The 22,230-nt window shown below is 35.6% G+C and overlaps 1 protein-coding gene across 4 annotated transcripts in view; it reads right to left on the bottom strand.

Moving 5' to 3' along the window:
- The window catches only part of elmo1 (engulfment and cell motility 1 (ced-12 homolog, C. elegans)), a 100,914-nt gene that overhangs the window by 56,549 nt on the left and 22,135 nt on the right, over nucleotides 1-22,230 (bottom strand). For 2 of the 4 annotated variants that reach the window (XM_067410884.1, XM_067410887.1), the window contains exons 1-5: nucleotides 13,864-14,096; nucleotides 4,345-4,476; nucleotides 3,684-3,724; nucleotides 2,935-3,007; nucleotides 2,772-2,822 (exon numbers count right to left, since the gene is read on the bottom strand). In XM_067410884.1, the coding sequence (XP_067266985.1) occupies nucleotides 2,772-2,822; nucleotides 2,935-3,007; nucleotides 3,684-3,724; nucleotides 4,345-4,422 (243 nt within the window). In that variant the 5' untranslated portion in view covers nucleotides 4,423-4,476; nucleotides 13,864-14,096. Of the gene's footprint in view, nucleotides 1-2,771; nucleotides 2,823-2,934; nucleotides 3,008-3,683; nucleotides 3,725-4,344; nucleotides 4,477-13,657; nucleotides 13,759-13,863; nucleotides 14,097-22,230 lie in introns of those variants that run through there. The other 2 variants (XM_067410886.1, XM_067410885.1) reach the window with 2 other exon arrangements.

Genomic DNA, 22,230 nt, shown 5'->3' with positions numbered 1-22,230 from the left:
TGAATTTTACAGGTTGCATTTATTATTATGATCATTAATATTTATTGGCCAATGAAAGCTGCGATAGAGTCCAGACCTTCTGCCGTCAAACTGAAGGTCTGGCTACGCAAAACTAGGCAGAGACTGACAAGACAATAGGTAACGCCAATAGGTGACGCTACATCAATCAGCAAAGCAATCTCAACTCCTAGACCATTTGTCAAAGACTCAAGTGCTTTATATAATTGGAATCCTTGGCTCAAAATGAACAAAACATCTATGATTTTATTTCTGCCTGGAAAAATTTTCTGCCACTTTTAATTTTTCCAAAACCTACTTTTGCAAACTAGTCGTGGTTTTTCGCCCAATCGGGACCAAACCAGATCAGAAATGTTCTCTGGAGATTGAATATCAAAAGTTATCAATTAAAGTTGAAATTTTGATTCACAGTTGCTAAAGGGTGCTAAAACATTCTAAGTGGGCGGAGCCACTTTTACTAAAATGGCTATAACTCTTGAATGAAATTAGATATTTTCACCAAACTTGGTACACATATGTATGAGCTCAATCTTTGGTCACAGTAAAATAATAGACGATTGGACACTTGGTGGCACTATAACATGAAAAAAAAAACAAACAAAAAAAAACATGAAAACAGCTATAATTTCTCAACAGTTAGTCTGACTGACTTAAATTGAAGTGTGTTATGCTGCGTTCACGTCACCTCATATTAACCAGAATCTTGAGATAACAACATGTGACATTATATTCGGAGCTGTTCACGTCCTTTTGGTCCTTGGACTGGGAATTATGCATTTCCATGGCACCACTATCAACGCCTAAATGAATCTACAGTGGTCAGGTGGTACAGCGGCCCTGTAGTACATGTGGGAGCTTTCAGAAAACTCCCAGCTTACAAGCTGTAATTACGAGCTCTACGAGGACGTGAACGCTTTTTACAAGCTAGAATCTCGTAACTACAGGAATTACGAGGCCGCGTGAAAGCACCTTCAGTCCAAGGAGCCATGATTGTCTATGAAGACATTGGCATATCTTGAAAAACATGGCCGCCATCAGCCAATGAAGTTTGAGCACCTATTAGACAAGGTTAATGGAGGCCAATCAGAACAAAACTCGGTGGGCATGATCGACTCATGGTCCGAGAGGTTTGTTAGAATTTTTTTAAAAAATCAGCCACTAGGTGGTGCTAACGAATTTTACTTGTAATCAATGTGTAATCACACATTTTTTTTACACATACACACAATATTCATATCCTTTGATAGATCTCATCATACTGAACAACTTTGCCTCAAGAACCCCTGCTGTCAATCAAATTGTTCATTAAATATTCATATGTAAAAAAAAAAAAAAAAAAAAAAAAACACGTTTGCAAACTAACCCTAGTTTTTTTGCCCAATCAGAACCAAATCTGCACAGTACAATTCTCTGGACTCACTACATCAATAATTATCAAAAAAAAAAAATTGAACTTTAACCTTTGTGTACCTATAACGGTCATTTAGAAAATGGACATGGCAAAATACACTCAAAAGCTAATAAATCCTAAACGAAAAGCTTAAAAAACATTTCTGTTAAAAGCTTAAAAAACATATTTCCTATGCTAAACTGCCTGTATTGACTGTAAATAGTTTTGTCCATCTATGAACAAGATTGCTACATGTTTGCTAAATGAAACATAAAACCATTTTGCGCAACTGTTAAAAAACCCTAAAAATCGGTTGAACCCCAATAATTGCTGCTCACAGGTATAAATAATTATAATACTATCATAGATTTCATTAATATTTTTAATTAGTTTGTATTATAATATTTTATGTTTCGTTTTAATTTTAGTTCAGCTTCAGTAATTTTGTTTTTGTCAATTTGTCATTTCAGTCATTTTGATTTAAGCCACCTCTGATGTACAGTAAGTGGAATATAGCTATCCTGAACCACAATTCTGAACCACATCCAGATCGGAGAAAAGCTTAAACATCATTTGTTTAAAGATATCAACTGGTTTGATATTTTGCATCTAATGCAATGACATTCTTATACTTTTTAAGTGTGGAGTGTGTCCAAAAACTTTTTGGGGCAACTGTTATGCCATTGCTATCCTTCTTCCCTTCAAACTAAACTTGCATGCCTTGATCTTCTTAAAAAAAAAAAAAAACTGACTGCGCCAATGTAACTGAAAACAGTATCAAAATATGCTTCATCATGAACATCAGTGCTTTCTTCTGTGAAATCTAACGAAACTGTACAGAGCACTGATGACTGTTAAATATCAGTGGTGGCTGGTGCAGAACATCACAGGAAGAGAAACAGCCATTGTTGTCATTATGCTGGAGGGGACGGTTTCAAATGTCACAGACATCAGCTTTAAATATCATCATCCCCAAGCTGCAAATTCAGATGGGTCATAAGAAAAGCAGTTTCTGAATGAAAGATCTATTCTAATGTAATGTGCTTCCAAAACAACAATACGTTTTTATAACAAAGAGCCGATCCCGACATTTTCTGTAACTGGCAGAGAGAAGAGAATCGAAAATAATGACAGCTGGGCGCATTTTACGCATTGACAGGTCACGCAAGAATGTTTCTCAGCTGCTGCCTGACACTTTAGGAAGCTTTGGTATTATAACCTTTTACCCCTCACATCTGAAGGATTACAGGCCCCAGCTGGACAGGGCAGGGCTTCAGAGGATAAAGGCAGGTTACTCCTGCTGATGTAGCCTTTATATACAGTATATATTTCTAGCATCTGTAAACTCAAATGTGCTACTCACAGCAGATGTAGTAAGCCGCAGAATAGAGCCGTTTTTGATGTTGTTGCGATTCTGTGTTTAAAAAGAAGAAAAAAAAAAAAGAGAAGAAGAGGTATTGTTATAAGGAATATTTTAAACTAATGAACTTAGCAATACAGCTTCTTTTTGAGATTTTGCATTGAACCTTTTCGGTGATGTAGAAGTTGGTCGAGTCAGCATTCTGCAGGGCATAGGTTTCAGGGTTTGGCAAGTTCCACCTAGTCAGAGAAAATTTAGACAAACATCCGAGATTGCTATACAGTGATGTTTGTTGCGGTGTAACAAAAACAATATTAAGACATTGCGCGTACCTGCAAACTCTGACAGGCAAAAAAGGTGATGAGGGGTTAGGATGCTTTCTTCTAAATATTTCTTGGAATTAACAGTTCAAATCGTTTTCAGAAAATTCTGATATTATAATAGAACTATATGTATGAACTACAATATAAACAACTTTACAGTTCAAATAATGCAAGTTTTGACAAAAAAAAAAGTCTATAAAATGACAAATCTCACATTTCAGCATAATTATGTATTATATACAATTAGTATGAACCAAAACGGCAGACGAGCTGAATCAAATTCACTCTCTGACAGTAGGTGGCGTATATGGAAAAGTAGAAATACAACGGTTACTGTGGTTACCTCTGTACACAAAGCAGCACTGCATTTATAAACACTACTTTATTAAGCATCATACGAAGGCAAAATGAAAAGAAAATGCCACTGAAACAGTTCCCTTCAGATATACATTCCCAAATAAAAACTCCTCGGATTTGCACAGATCACGTGAATGGTCTATTTCTATGTCAGAATGGCGAATTTCGCCAAAAGACGACAAGTTTGCAGGTATGAATGTATAAAACTGCATAAAAAAAATCGTTTGTTACTTACCCATCACACACTTCTTTAATGATAGCTGAAAGGGGCTTTTTCTGCAGAAAACAAAACAAAACAAAAAAAACATTTTTACCTCTAATCTTAGAACTGATATTCTACCTCATTTCTTTACAGAAAATAAACATACTTCATACCCAATAAAAGTGCTGCATTCACATCAGTTTCTACAACTTTTGAGCAAATATTTGGTTGAGTCAAGTCAGGAAAACAGAAAAGAACAATGAAGAATGAATAAAGAATTTCTGAATAAAGATGAATCAGGAATAAGGAACTTTAGGGGGATTTATCTAAGGTAAGTCTCAGTAGTTTTTATATCACAGCACTGCAGGGACTTTTCTTTCACATGGTAAAGGAATAGTTCAGTGAAAATCATATTATTTATTCACAATGTTGTTCCAAACTCATATTCAGAAGACATTCTTTTGTGGCGCAATCAATTACTGGGCACTAGGGGTCCCTTATTGGTGTTGTGTTTTCTCATATCAACAGCCGTAGTCATGAAATGTTATTGTATGGAAAGAAATGACATGAAGCTGAGAAAATATTGAAAACTTATATTTTTACATGGGCAAAAAAGCAACTATACACTTCTGTAAGATATATATGCATGCATATATAAGCATATATGGAGATATAGTCAGCTATAAGAACTGACCTGGTCAATCTCCATAAGTTTGGGAAAGGCCCCCGGCCACTCGATGGCCACCTTCACAATGTCTGCTGGGGGCGGCATGGCTGCGCTGATGGTGGATGTGGCCACTCACTGCTGCCTGGCTGTCATCCAAGCCTGTAGAAGGAGACATAGGGAGAGAGAGGGGGGTCACACTAAGCATACTAATTTATCAAACAAACATTCTCTTTTTCAGAAAACTGATTAGTACAACTAGGGATGTCAAAAATACCAATAAGTAAATTTTATTCTATACAACATTCAAGATCGCTTAAGAATAAGACCGTTCACTATACAATTTATTGTACAACAATTATATATAACATTCTCCTGATTACATTCACTCACAAATATTGAAATTCATTGGTTCTATTTTTTTAAAAACTACATTATTTTTAAATTATATTACTAGTGTGGAGGTGTAATTATCAACAGTTAAGTACATTTTTGCTGTGCCATTTATTTATGAAAATTTACTGTCATAAATTAAAATGAAAAGTGACATGTGAAGGCCATGTATAGTAATTTGTCATATGCATTTTACCCATCCAATTAGTGAACACACATTAGAAGTAGTGAGTACACACACACACACACACACACTGCAAACTATGGACACACACACCCGGAGCAGTGGCCATCCATTTTCCTGTGGCGCCCAGGGAGCAATTGGGGGTACGGTGCCTTGCTCAAGGGCACCTCAGTCATTTCCTGCCGGTACTGAGAATCGAACCCGCAACATTCGGGTTACCAGTCTGACTCTCTAGCCATTAGGCCATGACTGCTATCTATATGATCTTTTAACATCCACCTTCTTATCTGTTACAGCAACTCAACAGACTTCCATATATTTGATTAAAAAGCATGTTTGACGTCGGGGTCAGAACAGAGTTCCTTCTGTCCCTAGATAATTTGCTGCTAATGTGCAAAAGCTGACACTGAGGAATTCTGGAAAAACTTGAAAATGTATTTCAGGAATGCAAAGCTTTGACTGGTGCAGTGTGAGAGATCCACTCTGAACAAGAACATTCTTCCTTTGTTATAACTGATACTTGACATTTTAATTGCTGCAGTAAGATCTACATACTTAAACACTTTTATTATATTATGTCTGAACTTTGCTTTTAAACTAAAACTATGGAGATCAACTGACATCAGACAATATATACAGCACCTATTAATTTCAATAAAACCTGGTGGTGAACAATTTTGAATTAATGCTATAAAATCAAGTAAATCTACAGCAATAAGGATTAAAATAAAGCTTCAAAAAACAAATTATGAAATCTACAAACTACATTTATATCCTACTCAATTTTGATTTGTCATGGTAATAGGCTTGTAGTAAAATATTAGCAAGTAATTAACTAGTAATTCTCATTAATTGGTATATATTGGTCATGATGTGCTATTCAATCCAAACAAACAACAACATAGTTGCCTCTTATGTAAAATTACAAAAAAAATATTTTTGATACAGGACCTTTATACATCATCTCTGACTCTTAGAATTTTTGCAACTGTACCTTTAAGACTTCTATAAGTAAATTAATTCTGTTATGGTTGGCTTGCCTCAATGTTTTTCAGTGGGCCAAGATGCTGAGTCGTTGATGTAAACAAAGGCTGTCATATATTAATGTGCTCATGGTTGTAACATCATAATGATGACAATTTGACAAGTTGACAAATGGCTAATTTTGGCAGTTTAGTTTCTATAAATGGTCTTGGTGGATTGCTGAGGGAGCTTTGTATTATTGTACACAGTATACTGAACTCTTTATTTCAAAAGAGCAAGAGAAATGTCGTTTTCCACGATATGGACTACTGGCCGAAAGTCAGTGGACTATTTTCCTTCGGCCCATTTCAGACAGCAATACAATGCTACAGTGAAAAGCAAATATCTCTCTCTAAAGCACAAATATAGTATATATTAGTAATAATATATATTTAATATATATAATATATATTTAAAAACAAATATAGTCATTTTCACTTTAAAGACAGGCTTTTTCTTTATAAGTGTTATAGTCAAACTAAGTTAATTCTACCTCAATTTTCCCTAAGCATCTAGCCTATAAAATGTACTAAATAACATAAGCATTTAAAGATAAATAATTGTCTGAGGTCTCATAAAAGGTACAATAGAAGTACAATAAAACAGGAAACCATCTCCCATAAAAGGTTAGGTGAGCCGATAAAGAGAAACTGACATCTGCTAAAGCAATATGTAAATTATTTAGTACTCCTGACACTTTGGTCCTTGTGGATAAACCCGGTTACATTTTTTAATCCCCCGTTCCATAATGCATGGGGATGATTCTTGGAGAGAAAACAAGAACACACGCAGCCTGTGAAACAAGCATTCATTCAACCCATTCAAACAAGCTGCCATGTCACTCTGCCATGACTCATCCCATAATAATCTCCACAGACACTACCCAGGCTCTGTTGCTATGGCAGCTGTTCCATCAGAAGTTGCATCTTTCCAGGGTGGTTCTCTTGGAAATGTTTCATTCCTTGTAAGAACTTTGCCCATTACAGATGGCATGGATTTCAGCTGACAGAAGTCAATAAATCTCAGTACCAGGTTTTATGTAAAGCTCTCAGCTGTCGTTCAAATGGACAGAATAGCTGCACTCCTGTTTGAAACAGAGTTTAATTTTTAATCCGTTGCAGTTATGGGCAATTCCAGCGTTATGGACGTGACATTTGGAGTCAAAACTTGAAATATAAATGCTCAAAGAATGCATTTAATAGCAACATATTGAACCGTCTATTTATATATTCATAATCCCTTACTAAAGGAGTCCAGACATTAGAAAAATGTCAGTCTACTCAACTGTTTTATTTTTTAGATGAGGGAAATATACAGCGTTACGGACGTGACAAAAAAAGTCACTAAGTTTTGGGTGACAACATATTTTTTAAGAATTCTGTGAATTACATTGCGCAAACCAAAAGTAATACTGCCCACCGAATAAAGAAGGGTTGGCTCTCCACAGAGCATAAAATAATAATTTTATTTCATTTTTCGTGTTCGCATTAATGAGGAAAAAACAACGTTACGGATGTGACAGTTTTCCGTTACGGATGTGACCGGTCTGAAAGCGGCACAGAAGACTGGTTTAAAACTGCTTTAAAACTTTCACAGAGACCTCAAGCAAGCATGTACACCACCAAATATTGAAATCTGGGATACCAGTATGGTAAGACTCCACAATTGATCAACTTTTTACTAAACTTTATACAAATGTAACGTTATACTCTGTAGTGCAAAAGGTTATAGATTAGACCTATTTCTCATGTTGACAAGCATGTGCGTTGTTCAAGAATCAATTTAGAGACCATGATTTTCCTTCTTACAGAACTGCATGCTAAAATACATTGACAAATATTAATGTTTATCATAAAGCAGTTTAAAATCGCATGTTTTCCCCACAGTCAGGTGAACCGATTGACACTATTGCCAATCGCAATCATGTCAGTTTTATGTTTTGTGTATGAATGACCACACGGTTTTTTTCGTCTAGTTTTCAGAGTTTAAAGCGGAGTCTTGAGTCAAAATGATCAAACTTTATTTCAAGTCAAAATTATTGCAATCGTATTATTTTCATTTTGTTTGATCGCGCGGATTGTGATCATTATAGGCTAGGCTATTCATTTTTAACCAACAGGTAACGCGACATCCCAATTCCCGAGGGAAGTGTCCTATGAGACACAATGCTCTTCTATAAGTTGTACTGTATCATATAGGCCTACCTTTTGATGTTCATATTTCGTTCTCTGGCAAGAGGAAGAGAAGATCGATTCATGTGCGCCTGATCCGCCGCTTACAGGCGCTGCAGAAGCTAATCTGTCACACGCCGTAGGCTATTAAAGAGCGACATCTATTGTTTAATTTTTGAAAAAAAAAATAATAAAATCGACTGAATTTGAAAGTTAAACCTTTTTCATATTAAAACTAACAAAGCACAAAGAGTATTGCGATTATTGGGTATGTTCTGATATGGTAAGCCTGAAACAGATGATAGCAATATAAAGAAGCAAACTCATAGGATTTAATATGAAGCGTCCGTAACGGTCACGTCCGTAACGCTTATTATGGTTGTTCACAGCAACGTAGTGAAATGAATTGTTGATCCTAATAAGCATAAACATAATTTAGCTTTGCATATAAAGTTTCAAGTTATTTGCATTTATAATTGTTATATGACATAAACTTAATCATTAAAACGTTACGGACGTGACAGAGCACTGAAGCGTCCTGACCTCTTTATTCTAGCCCTTATAAATTCATCAGGCAGTGCTGTTATGACTAAATGAGTGTATTTATTTCTCAGGCATGTATCCATCTTTCTACACAATGCTTACTGCTAAAATTAAAGTTTAAAAAATGGGGTCTTTGATCCCTTTTTTGAAAGCATGAAATATGGTTGGTTGAAAATTTAATTTAAGCATTGTTACTTACCACATATATTGTGGATAAACAAGGCAATTTTCTTAAAATTTCTGTTAGAGCACATTAATACAGTATATTACAGACCTAAATGGACAATTTAAAAAGGGTTTTGTTCTTTTGGTTAAAACTTTTTTTTTTCATAGTAAAGATGACCTTTGCGTGGAATTGCCCTTATATGATTTGCGATACTGTAAACATAAATTGAGAGAAACAGAAGCTAAATTTAATGAGTCAATGCAACTTTGGTACACAAGAGCACAAAATAACCTTTATTTATTTTCCACTGGCAGCTGAGCATCACCTCATGAACACTCCACAATAGACGAATAGGGTGTGTTCACACTTGGCAGGTTCGGTTAGATTAAAACAAATGCCGATTGCTATGTTAGTGCAGTTCATTTGAATAAGTGTGAACGCTGCTATCGGAACCATGGTGCACATCAAACAAGCGGAGCGGACTGAGACCCAACTATTGCTTCCAAACAAACTCTGGTTTGTGTTGCATTCACATTTCAGTCAAAATGCACCAAAGACATCTAAACAAACCAAAAACATGACACAAGGTCACAAGATGCAACCATAAAAAAGACAGAACGCTCAACCATACCTGTTACCTCTCCTCATAGGAAATAGTACAAGCAGTTTTATTCCACATTGTATGTTGATATAACAGTAATGCATGGAAATGCTGGATATGTGGAGAATAATAAAGCCAGTGCCACACAAGCAACAGCCATGTAAGGAGTATTTTCAGCTAAAGCATTTGCATTTCTTGTCAATCAAAAAGTTCTACAAAACAAAAGCCCAATTGATGTGAAACAAATGAACATTTTTGATAGACATGGTTTCTTAAACCTACACAATAATGCTGATGAAAGGAACTGAGACAAAAACAGACTGACAGAAGGGATTTGATTTCTACAGAGGGCTTAATAGTCCAGTCAGATAAACAGGCAGGCCTAGAGATGTCTCTTGTCTCTCTGATGGGGGGGGCAGGGACACACGCAGCATCGCTTCCTGGAAACCTGTTGAATTAATCAATCACTCTGCCCAGTGGCCACATCTATCACCAGTTTCCACAAAACATCCAACCTTCACTGAGTATGCATGAAGTTGAGGAGCACTTTACGCTATACTGTCTTTCTCATTCTGCACATTAATATAACAGAGTTTTCTAGACATGCACCGTACCAATGATTTTGGACATGATGTCAAATCAACCAAATTTCAGAAACTTCCCAAGCTAAAATTTTGATTTTGTTAATATTTTTTTTCTGAAAAAGTAAACATGGATGAATATTTACTTGTAATCCACAATTTTGGGGGTCAAAATTACAATTTCTGAAAAAAAGACTTTGGACGAAGATTTTTGGCAGGCATGTTCTATGCAAATGTTTTGATAGAAGGAAACAAGATATATTTCTAGTTTTAACATTATTTGTTCTTCACACATTCTTTAAAAGAAAAAAGTTTTAGCTGGCATTTAATACTTTGGCTTTCTTCTTCATTTATGTTTTTCTTTCAAATGAAAAAAAGAAAAGAAAAAGGGTTTGAGTTGACACGGAAGGACCCACATATACAATGGCAGTACCATGTTTTATGACATGTACCATGTTATTATCATTTTTTTAGGACATTTACCATGGCAATACTAAGCTTTTGGACACATACATCATGGTACATCAAAGTACCATGGTATCGACATCAGATAATATCAATGTACCATGATACAGTCTCAGTACTTGGAGACAAATTATAGCAGTTATAGCAATAACAATAACTGCAGCATAATTACAAACCAAGCAGCCGACATTATGTTTCATTAGTATTACTCAGAAGTTATGTAAAGATCTAACTGCACTGTAAAATTATCAGTAATGTAACATATGACCCACAAGAAAACGATCAAACTAAAACAGCCTGTTCATCCTTGCAGTCAAACAGACTACCTTTATTAGATGCTGAGCATCATGGACGGTACAGCATGTGGTTGTCAGTGTGATAGGCCCAGTGCTGTTTAAATGTTAAGACTTCACTCCTGCAGAGAGCACAACACTACTAAACCAAACAGCTGCAGTCCGTCAGTTGTGAGAAGAAAGTGAAAGAATGCTCAGAAGTTCACACTTTCACCAGGTTTCACTTCCCAGGATTGCCCACGTCCTGTATAGATTTCAAAAGAGCCCTCCAGTGATTCATCTGACACCTCTACAAAGGGCCCTAGAGCACAGAGGGCCCACACCGTCAGGGGCTACAAAGGATCAGCGAGCTTTATCTGTGCTGAGAAACAAAGACACGCGAGACAACTACTGAGTTATTGCTACTCACGTTCTCTCTTTCGCTGAGCCAGTCGGCTCTCATTTCTACCCTGCAGGTCTGACCTGTGCCATGTTCCTACAAATCTTCTGGAGATGATTTGGAGATATTCTGGAGCAACAAATCTGTGGGTCCAGTCTAAGACACGTCCCGTTTTGAGACACAAATACATAGTTAATATCTGGGGTATTTCCATAGGTTGCTATAGTAATAATGTAAATGTCAGCATGATTTCAAGAGACATTCTCATACATCAACTGAGCGGAGCTGTCAGTGTGGAAGGAGAGGATGGGAAATCGGAGACTTGGACTCTGCTCACATCTAACATGACACCTCGCCTCAGCGCTGAACACAAGAGTATGATGAACATACGCAACAGGCATTTTACACAATCATGCATGTATTGTACAAAACCACTGACTCATTCACTATTCATAGTGAATGTCACACCGTTCCTATGAGTAAAGTGTGAGTGAAAATTAGTGTATTCAGACAACACTACACACTTACATACGAGTCATATCCTAAAAGACCAAAATTATTACTCAGATTTGACCATTCAGACTGTCACAAAATAAGATAAAATACAATAAATGAAAGAATTTCATTTGAAAAAATACTACTACTACTACTACTACTACTACTACTACTACTACTACTACTACTACTACTACTACTACTACTACTACTACTACTACTACTACTACTACTACTACTACTACTACTACTACTACTACTACTACTACTACTACTACTACTACTAGTTTTTGGACAAGAGCTATGGCAATAGCATGTTTTTGGTCATGTACTAAGGAAATAACATGTTTTTGGGCATATACCATTGTAATACAATGTTTCTTTGGACACATACCATGGCAATACCATGTTTTTAGGACATGTACCATGGTAATACCATGATGTTTTAGGACATGAACAATGGCAATACAATGTTTTAGGACATGGTACATATCCTAAAATCAAGATAATACCATGATACATGGCAATACCATGATTTTGGATGTGTTTGGAATACCATGTTTTCTACATCATGGTACATATTAAAGTAACATGGTATAGACATCAGATAATAGCAATGTACCATGATACAGTCACAGTATTTTTTAATTGGAGACAAATTATAGCAATAACAATAACTGCAGTAATTGCAAGCCACTCTGAAGCATAATTACAAACCAACCAGCCGACATTATGTTAATAACATAAATAACATGTTTCTGGACCATGGCAATACCATGTTTTTGGACATGAGCCATGGGAATACCATGTTTCTGGAAATATACCATGGCAATATCATGTTTCTTTGGACACATACAATGGCAAAACCATGTTTTTGGACATGCATTTAGCAAGTAACTTTTTTAGGACATATACCATGGTAATACCATGCTTCTTTGGACACATACAATGGCAATACAATGTTTTTGGACATATACCATGGATAGATAGATAAATAACAAACACAAACTGTTATTATTATTATATTAGTCGTAGTATTAATAAATCAATGAATACATAATTATTTGTCATATTGAATGTATTAATAACAACAATCATAAACATTAATAAACAAATGAATGAACGAATGAATAAATGCATGAATGAATGAATGAAACTAATTCAGAATTCACATCATTTGTTTCTAATCACTGGATTTCATGTTTTTGTTCTTCATAAAAAGTTTTGGGTTTAAAAAACTTTTTTTTGCTGTCTGTCTAAATATTGCGTTAGAGATGAATATGTGAAATGTAAGACAAGTAAAGTTTGAAGTGTTTTTGACCATTTTTTTTTTTTTACAAAAATTCTACAGTGAGGGTATTACTTAGTAATATAATGATACTATGAGACCATGGTAAATAACAACCATAGTAATACAATAATTCACCATCTAAAACAATACAGTATAATCTGTATTATATAATATATAATATAGTATAATCTCTGTTTGGGAAACAATGAGAGATAAACATCAGCCAAGAATTATGTTTTGACATAAAACATGTATTTTATATGTATTTTAAGTTACAATCAAACACTTACAATGAACTAACCATTTCCTCTCCTAACAATGATCTTTTAAAAAGAGAAATATAAAGAAATATTGTGTCAGTCAAGAGATTCTGTGCTTGTTTCTTTCAGTCTGAGCCACAGCAGGCGCCTAGTATCAAAAACAAGTCTTCTAAGTCTCATGCAGTAACCAGGATATCCTGTCATAGCTAAGCAACAGTTTCCACATCTTCAGCTCCTTGCATTTGCATCTCACTAGTACTTACAAGGAAACTACACTTTATAGTAAAAATTACCTTATAGTGAACTTGTAATGATCAAAGTTACAATAAAAAATTCAAACATCCACCCACAAAAAAATGTAGGTACTAAAAATATGAATGCATTTAGTAGTACACTGTGGATAATGTCAGTCAACAGGACAAAAACATCTCAAATAGAATCTGAATTATACATAAATTAAAAGCACATTCAAGAGTTTAAGCCAGCCTACTGCCTTGCCTGCTGGATGGAGACACCTCAATGAAGCAAACAGACCAAACGAAAAGTTTCAATGTATGTAATGTATTTAGATTTTCAAAAAGAAAACTGCAGCCTGGTTCACAGATTGATTTTTAGTGATATATTAGGGGTCGCAGAGCTGACCCCAGTAGCCGAAGCCACACCCTGAGCGGCCCGGACTCATCCGCAAGCATAAAGAAACTTACCCGGAAACCTCCGCAACTAGCAGCTGCTTGAACAAGTCGATGTTTCCAGCTCTTTAAGCCGATTATTCTTCAGCAGTACAGTATGCTGCCTCTGCACCGAGGTGCATCGTCAAAAAAACAAAAAGACTTTCAAAATCAAGACTATACCTGTATTTATTATACGACTTTACACAAACCTTGTCTTAACCAGTGAGAAAGACAGAGAGATAAAGAAAAAGAGGTGAAAGAGACGGAGGAAGTAGGCGTTCATCACGAGAAGAGGAAACTGCTGGGCCACAGTTAAACAAAAAGGCGGCAAATTTCAAAGACGCAATACAACAGAAGACGTGAGAAGGAAACAGACCCACGGGCTCCATGCTCGGTTTATCTGAGAGTGTCGAACAATAACAGGAAATATGGAGACCCACTGATTGCTTGAGATAAAGTGATAATTTGTTGCATGGTGCATTTAAAGGACAAATAATTGGAAAATAAAGCTGTGTGGTCATTAGGTAATAGGAAGTAGTTTTCAGACAAGTATGTATATGTCTGTAAAAGAAAATGAAAGAAATTATACTTTACGTAAAGATAATGAAACCTATTTTAGGACAATTATGATTTTTTTCTACAATGACATGACTTTCATGTGACAAATTTTCATTCATGATTCTCATTACTGTTATAAAGAATGCAAAAACAAATTCCTTTAATACAGTAATGAAAATCACCCTGACTTTTTCCCCCATTAAAATCAGAATAAAACTCAACAAAACTTTATTTACAAATACTGTACTACAAATAAATTTTTTAATTTTTTTTTTTTTTTTTTGCATTACATTAATGAGAATAAGAAAAAATCTGCAGGTCCTAAAAATAGATATATTTCAAAAATAAAATAAAATTTAAAAAATATAAAATACAAATAAATAAATACATTAAAAAAATAAATAAATAAAATAAAATAAATTAAAGTTAAATTTCACACTCAGCTTGGCGTTTGAAAAACACTTCTGCATCTTAAGGGGTACAAATAATGTGACACGAAAGCAATCCAATGTGTAAAATTTCTTTTAAAAAAAAATTAAAACAAAAGAAAAAATTAAATAAAATACAAAAATAAAAAAATATAAAATACAAATAAATAAAAACAAAAAATTTTTTAGATAAAATAGAAATGTATTTGTCTTTTCAAATAATCCCTTTGATTTTTCAAAAGAACTCACGTGTCCCCTGCGATACATGTGCGGCCCACATAAACAAAGTTGACACTGACTCATAGTGCCATGGTAACAAAATTAAAAAAAAACAACCCATCAAGAGAAAAATAACATGCTCAGATTATGACTAGCTGGGCAGAATGACATTCCCGGAAACTGATTCCTGGTGCAACACACAAATAGCTCTAATGATCAGTGTGCTAACTGTGACAATGGCACATTTTAAAGGATTAAAAAAGGAAATGAGCACAAGAGCTGCTGATTACAGAATGGGCCAGCCACTCTCATTTCCCATATCTGCTCATCCTCTCACATTATTTCGAGGAGCATGCTCTGTTGTTCCTGATGCAATAGCAGCAGCTGGGTGGCAAACTCAGGAAATGCTAACATCTCATTACCCATTAAAGGTTCAAGAGTGTGATGGCTAAATTGGCTTATTTCAGTGAATGAGAAGGAGCATATGTCGGTTCCACCCATTGTGGGCTCCTAGGGACCGACAGGCCCTGCTCTCACAGCTGTTGAGGTGGCTCTGGGTTCCCTCGAGCTATGAATAGAGATCAGTGGAGAGCTGGTCAATGAAAAATGTTGGGTCTGGCCTAGATTCATGCGTGGTCGAGTACATCAAACCATCGCTGTTTAGACTGACTGGTAAAATTGGTCAAGGTCTCTAAGACTTACTAGAGAGAAAGAGAGACAAAGGAGGAGAAAGAAAGAGCACATTTTTCCATAAAATGAACATCTAAAATTAAACGGTGTCCTTTTTGGGGGGCATTTACTATGATAAATGAATGGCAGCTCCACTTTCAATACAATTTACAACGTTCACTATTAAAAGTGTATTGATGCACCAAAACCGAAATTGAAGTTCATTCAGAAGAAAACAAGTTGTATTTAAGCATTGAGTTTCATATACTGTAAGCATTTAATTTGCACATAAGGCAGTATAATATATACTGTTTTTTATATTTTATGTAAACTTTTGAAAGATATAATTATGTTTCTACTCTAAATATTTATAATTTAACAAAAAATTGAACAGTGGCTAACAAAAACTTGTGTTTTGGAGATTTATTAAAACATACAATAAATAAGGAATATGTAATATTCAATGTGGTTGAAACACTGACTGTGCGATTACATGAGACATGATACATTTCAGTTGTACTATATCTTTTAAAATACCTTCTGATTTACCTCTGAATACCTTCATTCATGTTTATTTCGTGCTTTAACTAGTAGTAAAGCTGAAGAGATGGAGCAGTTTATGTGCATCATATGCACACTTCTGAATCTCCAAGCAAGTAGTAGGTCATCTGGGGTACTCTTTGCATACTCTTTTATGAGTACTGTGAATTCGGACCTACTTGGTCACCTACTGAACACAGATGTGTGTCCACAGTGTGTGTAAACAACCAGTCTATAATGGTAAAAATCCACCCACTCCTTTTAAGGTCCCTTTTAAAGATGAAAATTCAGGCATCATTTACTCACCCTCATAATGTTTTAAACGCGTATGACTTGCTTTTTTTCGTGGAACATAAAAGGAGACATTTTGCAGGGGTTTTAAATGGGACTTATTATGCCCCTTTTCACAAGATACAAGAATCTGGTGTCTGGTGTCTGTGAAGTTTCAGCAAAAAATACCCCACAGATAATCATTATAGCTTGTCAAATTTGCCCCCATTTTGTGCGTGTCCCTTTAAATGCAAATGAGCTGCCTGCTTTCCAGAAGAGGGCGGAGCTTTAACAGCTTGCGCTTCAGTTGCTCAACAACAACAAAGCTAGAGAATCTCACGCAGCCAAAATGACGATTGTCAGTAATGGTGTTCAGCCTTACATTGTTCAAACCGGAGTTGGACACTGATGGAGAGACTCAGGAAGAAGTTCCAACTTTTAAAATGCAACTGGACGTTTCTGAACGGTTAGTGGATAAATTTATGTAGTTGCTGTAGAGTTGATTCAACTCATCGACTAGCATATGCCATCATGTTAACCCTTAAATGCATGACTGTTTCGCCAATCATTCTTACATATTTGGGTCTTTATCGACCCGGATCTATATCACGGAAGGATCTCTACCTGTCGCGATAGTATAAAACTCCTCTGATATTAGAGTTACAATTACAGAAGAATAAAATAAATCGTATTTTGTTACCTTTTGGAGCTTGAAAGGGCTCAGTTTGAGCAGATGTTTTATGCCATCATCACTGCCCTCGTCAGAGCTCATTTCCCAGTAAATTCAGCAAATAATGGGCTAGTTTTATGATTGAGATCACGAATATGAGCCCATTCGCGACCTCAAACATATTCTCAAAACGATATAATTTTCAACATCTTCAAAATCAATATTTCGATCGCTAACAGCTTCACCAGATTCATCCTGTAACAGTTACAGTCATATTTGATTGCGTTCAGTACTTGCTCTGCAGTAAATTGTTGAGCAATTTCATGTTTTTCTTATTATTTAGTTTTCTGTCTAAATGAGTCGTCACTTCAGCATTGTGTATCAGACATTGCCACCTTGTGGAATAAAGCTGAATTGCACTTATTCCGTCATGTAAGATTCAATTATTGTTGTACAGAAAAAAAAACATGTACACTCATACACACCTCGGGTCGTTTGCGACCCTATACAATTTATACAAAAAATGAATAAAAAAATAGGCATTCTTTTAGAATTTTATGATTTTTTTCTTGTTATATTCTTTATAATGAATTGATTGAGGAATACCAAGAAGGTTGATTTTTAAAAATTTTAAATTGAATTGAATTTTAAAAAATTAACGAGGAGGAGGGTAGTGAATGACATCCCGGGTCACTAAAGACCCGAGTTATGCATTTAAGGGTTAATCATTTGTGCAAAACCCATATGGAGGCCCATTATACATAGCGTACCTGTTTGCCAAACAGAGCCAACACACCAGGCTAACGTTTATGATTGCTATCAAATGCAGTGAATTATCTAATATACTGTTTTTTAGCAGTTGAGCTTGCCATGGTCAACTTGCAGGCTACCCAAGCTAACGAGACTCTAAATAGTGTTCTGCGCTCATCTGTACAGCCAATGACAGAACAGTTAGCATATTAACATATTACAACCAACTGCTGTCAAGCTCCAAAAATGTCATGAATTAAAGCACCATAAAAACAGTCCACAAGTCCATATATTCACCCATGAAAATAAGCACACAAGCTTCTCATCTCACCTTAAATCAAAAGTCTCCCAGAGAAACAAACACAACTGACCTAGAAGCGATGTTCCTGTCTTGGTGTTCGAGGAGCCAGCTGTCTCCTTGGAGATCCATGTATGATACGCTGTGTTTCAATTAGCCCTTCCTCGTGTTTGGTACCTAAACCCCTCCCCAGGAGCAAATAGACCCCCTACACGCTGTACTGCCTCTGACAAACCTGATTAAATCACCCAACCCAGCCCTGGGAGTTAGTTTGCCAAAAGCAGACACAGGCTGGTGATACTCATGAGCAAAGTTGCCAACCACCTTTGCACATTGAAACACTTGGTCGGGATTCATTCAGGCTCATCTCACTTTGGTAATTTAATCCATTTGCTGCTTCCAAAACTTTTTTAAATCACTACATTGTGTAAAAAATGAATTATTTTTGCATACAATCGAATATAAAAACAGTTTTTAGTTGCAGCTCTAGTTATGTTGCTATTTTCCACATAGCAAAATCTTTTTCAAATAAATCAATGGAGCATTCAAAGTTCTTTTGATATACACCAGATTCAAATTAAAAAGCACCAGTGCAGATGGGAAAAGAGCCCAGCCGCCCGTCCAAACACTACCACAGTAATTGTAATCATCTTTAATCTATATGGAAAAATAGAGCTTTTAAAGAGGACAGTAACAGATATACACTGCTGCAAGATACATGCATTAGTGTGTTTTCCCCTCTTTTAAACCATGAAAATCAATTTGCAGCTTTTCTTTACTTCCAATAACAATATGAAATCAAATAGCTCACCACGAGATTATTCTGTGAATAGGATGAAATGCTATTTCCCTACTGTAATATTCCAGGAAAGATTACTTAAAACTAAAGTTATCACTGAGAGAATGACTAACGTCTAAATTTAATGCAGCGTAAGCCGAGAGTTTGGTCAAAGTGACATTTATTTTGAAGCAAAGTGGCTTGTTTTTCTAGACTAGAGCATCTAAAAAAAGTCCTTACCTCTACAAAAGGTTTCACGAATACAAGACAAGAGATGGAGGTGGGGAGAGCATGATTCAGTCACTGGCTGTGTGACCTTCTGCTCACAGACTCCTCAACCCAGTAGGAAACACTCTAAACAGGTCAGACCCATGACAGCCAATATACATGAGACTGTGTAATAGGGCTGGATGATTAATCAAAACCTTGATTAATTGAACATGTTACCTCGATTATGATTAATGAACGATTATTTTGTTTCTGGGTTGTTGTTTTTTTTTTTTTTGCCCTCATAGTTCACTGACAAGGTTTGTACTGTAAATATGATTGACTATTAAAGGTGGGATTATGTTTTCAATATTTTTTCCTATTGAAAGAGTGATCTGACATAACAGCTCACTTTCAGCAGTTATTTTATCTATAATTCGCCCCTTGCTCCTGACACAAGCGGTTCTTACTTCTAGCCCAGCAATGTTTTGGTGCTACTTACGAACCACTTTTCCTGGTTCGGAGCTGGTGCTTTGTGTGTCGAAAGACAAAGAACTGATTTGAAACTAGGCTCTGGCTCCGAACCAGCACTCAAACTGCCTTGGTGGAAAAGGGGTATGCGTGTTGACTCAGCGTTCACCTCCGAGTTGCTTTCATGCCACTCACTGGACGGGGCGGAGTTTCGATTACTTTTTGATTAATCATCCAGCCCTACGCTGAAACCACTTTCCCACACTGAGAGAATGGAAGACACCCAGAAATTTATACCTGCAAATAGAAACGTCTTTCTCGCAACCCAATTACACTGCAAAATATTGCAATTATTAATTTGACTGCCACAAACTAGAGGGCAACCAATAATGGAATTTGTATAAAATTGGAAACCAACAAAAAGGCAGAATTCCAATATTCAGCTGATATATTTTAAAATAGATACAAAAAATTAAGCCATTTTTAAGGTTTAACAATTTCAGTTGTATAGTAAAATTCCATCAAATTGAATAATCCTTACATATTATTCATATAAGGATTAAGAATTTTAAATGAGTAAAAAAACTAAAGCTTAATAAAACATTTTGTATGTATATTAAGTGGAACAAGGTATTGGACCATTTCAGTTTATGTGATTTGTATGTTAAATTTATAAATATGAATCACAAAAACTAAATTTTCCATTCTTGTTCCATTAAGATTTATACAAAAATGCAGAATTTTACTATACAACTGAAGTTTGTAAATCTAAAAAAAAAAAAAAAAAAAAGAAGAAGAAGAAGCTGCAATTATATGATCAAAATTTGATCATATAATCAAAATGTATTTAAAAGTTATATTATGACATTATTACAAAATAAAATAATTGTTTAATTTTCTATCTGAATGTATTTTTTATGAATAAACTTTCACACCGGTTAATCGACGTGTGACAACACCAAAATGGGAGGGGTATTCCCTCTTTTCTCTTTTTCCATTTCGCTTATGGTGCATGTCCACTGGTGCAGAGCAGAGCAGGGCAAGCGTTTTAAATTAATTCCTCAACTTCCATTGGAATGAACTGAAAACTCTCACTTTGCTCTACGCCAGTGGACACGTACCATTATGCCTGTGTGGCCGTGCACGTTCGATTTTCGCTTCAAATTAGCAGCAGTTCTGGGGCGACAATTGCTTAAATGGTGGGTTTATTATTATTCTTCATGAAAAACACACTTAAACTGGTTTAAAATAGGCACTTTTACATTTCGCTATGAAACCAAATCTTCCGCCATCGTTTTGTCAGTCAAGTGAGGCGAAATGTGTGAAGAGCACAGATCCTACTGCTGATCTGTGCTTTGACTCTTGTTTGGCTCATGATGAATTGAGCAGGCGCCTTCAGTTTTTAATTGTAATGTCTGTTCTCTAACTGAACTAAATGGATTTTATCACAAAAAAAAAATCTAAATGACGGTGTCGTGGTGGGCAAATGATGTAGCGGCTGAACACCGGTAACACAGACTATCGCAGCAAGCCTAACAAAGTTTTTTTTTAAAAACTATGACTCAATTAAATCAACCAATCAATCAATCAATCAATCAATCAATGTAAAATAGTGCTAATCTGAACTTTATTTTAAAAATACAGTACTATGAAAATGAAACTTTAGAATTATTCAATAAAATAAAATAAAAAACAGATGATTCAAACTGAACCAAAATGTATAAATAAAAATAAAAAAGGTCATGAGTAACTAGACAAGGTATTCAAATAAACTGTAGAAAGTTGATTATTTTATGGATTACAGTTTCCACAAAAATTGCCTTAAGAGCACTAACATGAACCACTTCTGTTAAGTCACTTTGTGCACATGTGCCAATGCACACAAACACTAAAAATCACCATGTTGACCAGCTCCCACCCCCTACACCACATCCCACAAACTGAACTGGAACATTTAAGGACTCTTAAATCAACCCTCACCTCATTACACTGGTTTCTCTAGCTAAATTAAAAGTAATTAGTAATGATGGGATGGGATGAGAGAAATTCAAGCAATTTCCCCAAACATCCCCGCAAGATCCTGGCCAGTGCAGCTCTTGGATCTAATAGATGGCTAACAGACATAGCAGAGAGATTAAGAGAGGTTTTAGAGGCATCCAGCAGTCAGTGATGACCGAAGAGAAGCTCTGTATCAGGAGTGCAACATCAGTTACTAATTCAGCATCCAACACTACTTGGATCTCATACTGACGGCTGTAAATTTCACTGCAAGTGAAACAAAGTGCACAGACACCAAAGCCAGTTTTCAATGCTTCTAGTGTCACTAAATGGAAGCGCAAATATAATGGTATGCACCCGGGAGCAGAGTGACAGCAGTGTCCTGCAATATATATACTACCTTTATAGTAAAATTGAACAATTTTTTTTTAATAATTATTAAGCACTTTAATATTTGAACTTAACTCTTTCTCTGCCAGCATTTAATGTGGGTAAGTTTGAGACTAATAGGATGTTTTGTCAATGATTTTGTCTGGACTGGATT

This window comes from Chanodichthys erythropterus, chromosome 15 (genome assembly GCF_024489055.1).
Source record: "Chanodichthys erythropterus isolate Z2021 chromosome 15, ASM2448905v1, whole genome shotgun sequence".
NCBI classification, from domain to species: domain Eukaryota; kingdom Metazoa; phylum Chordata; class Actinopteri; order Cypriniformes; family Xenocyprididae; genus Chanodichthys; species Chanodichthys erythropterus.
The sequence above is the reverse complement of the archived record's forward strand: the minus strand, read 5'-3'. Positions and strand labels throughout refer to the sequence as shown.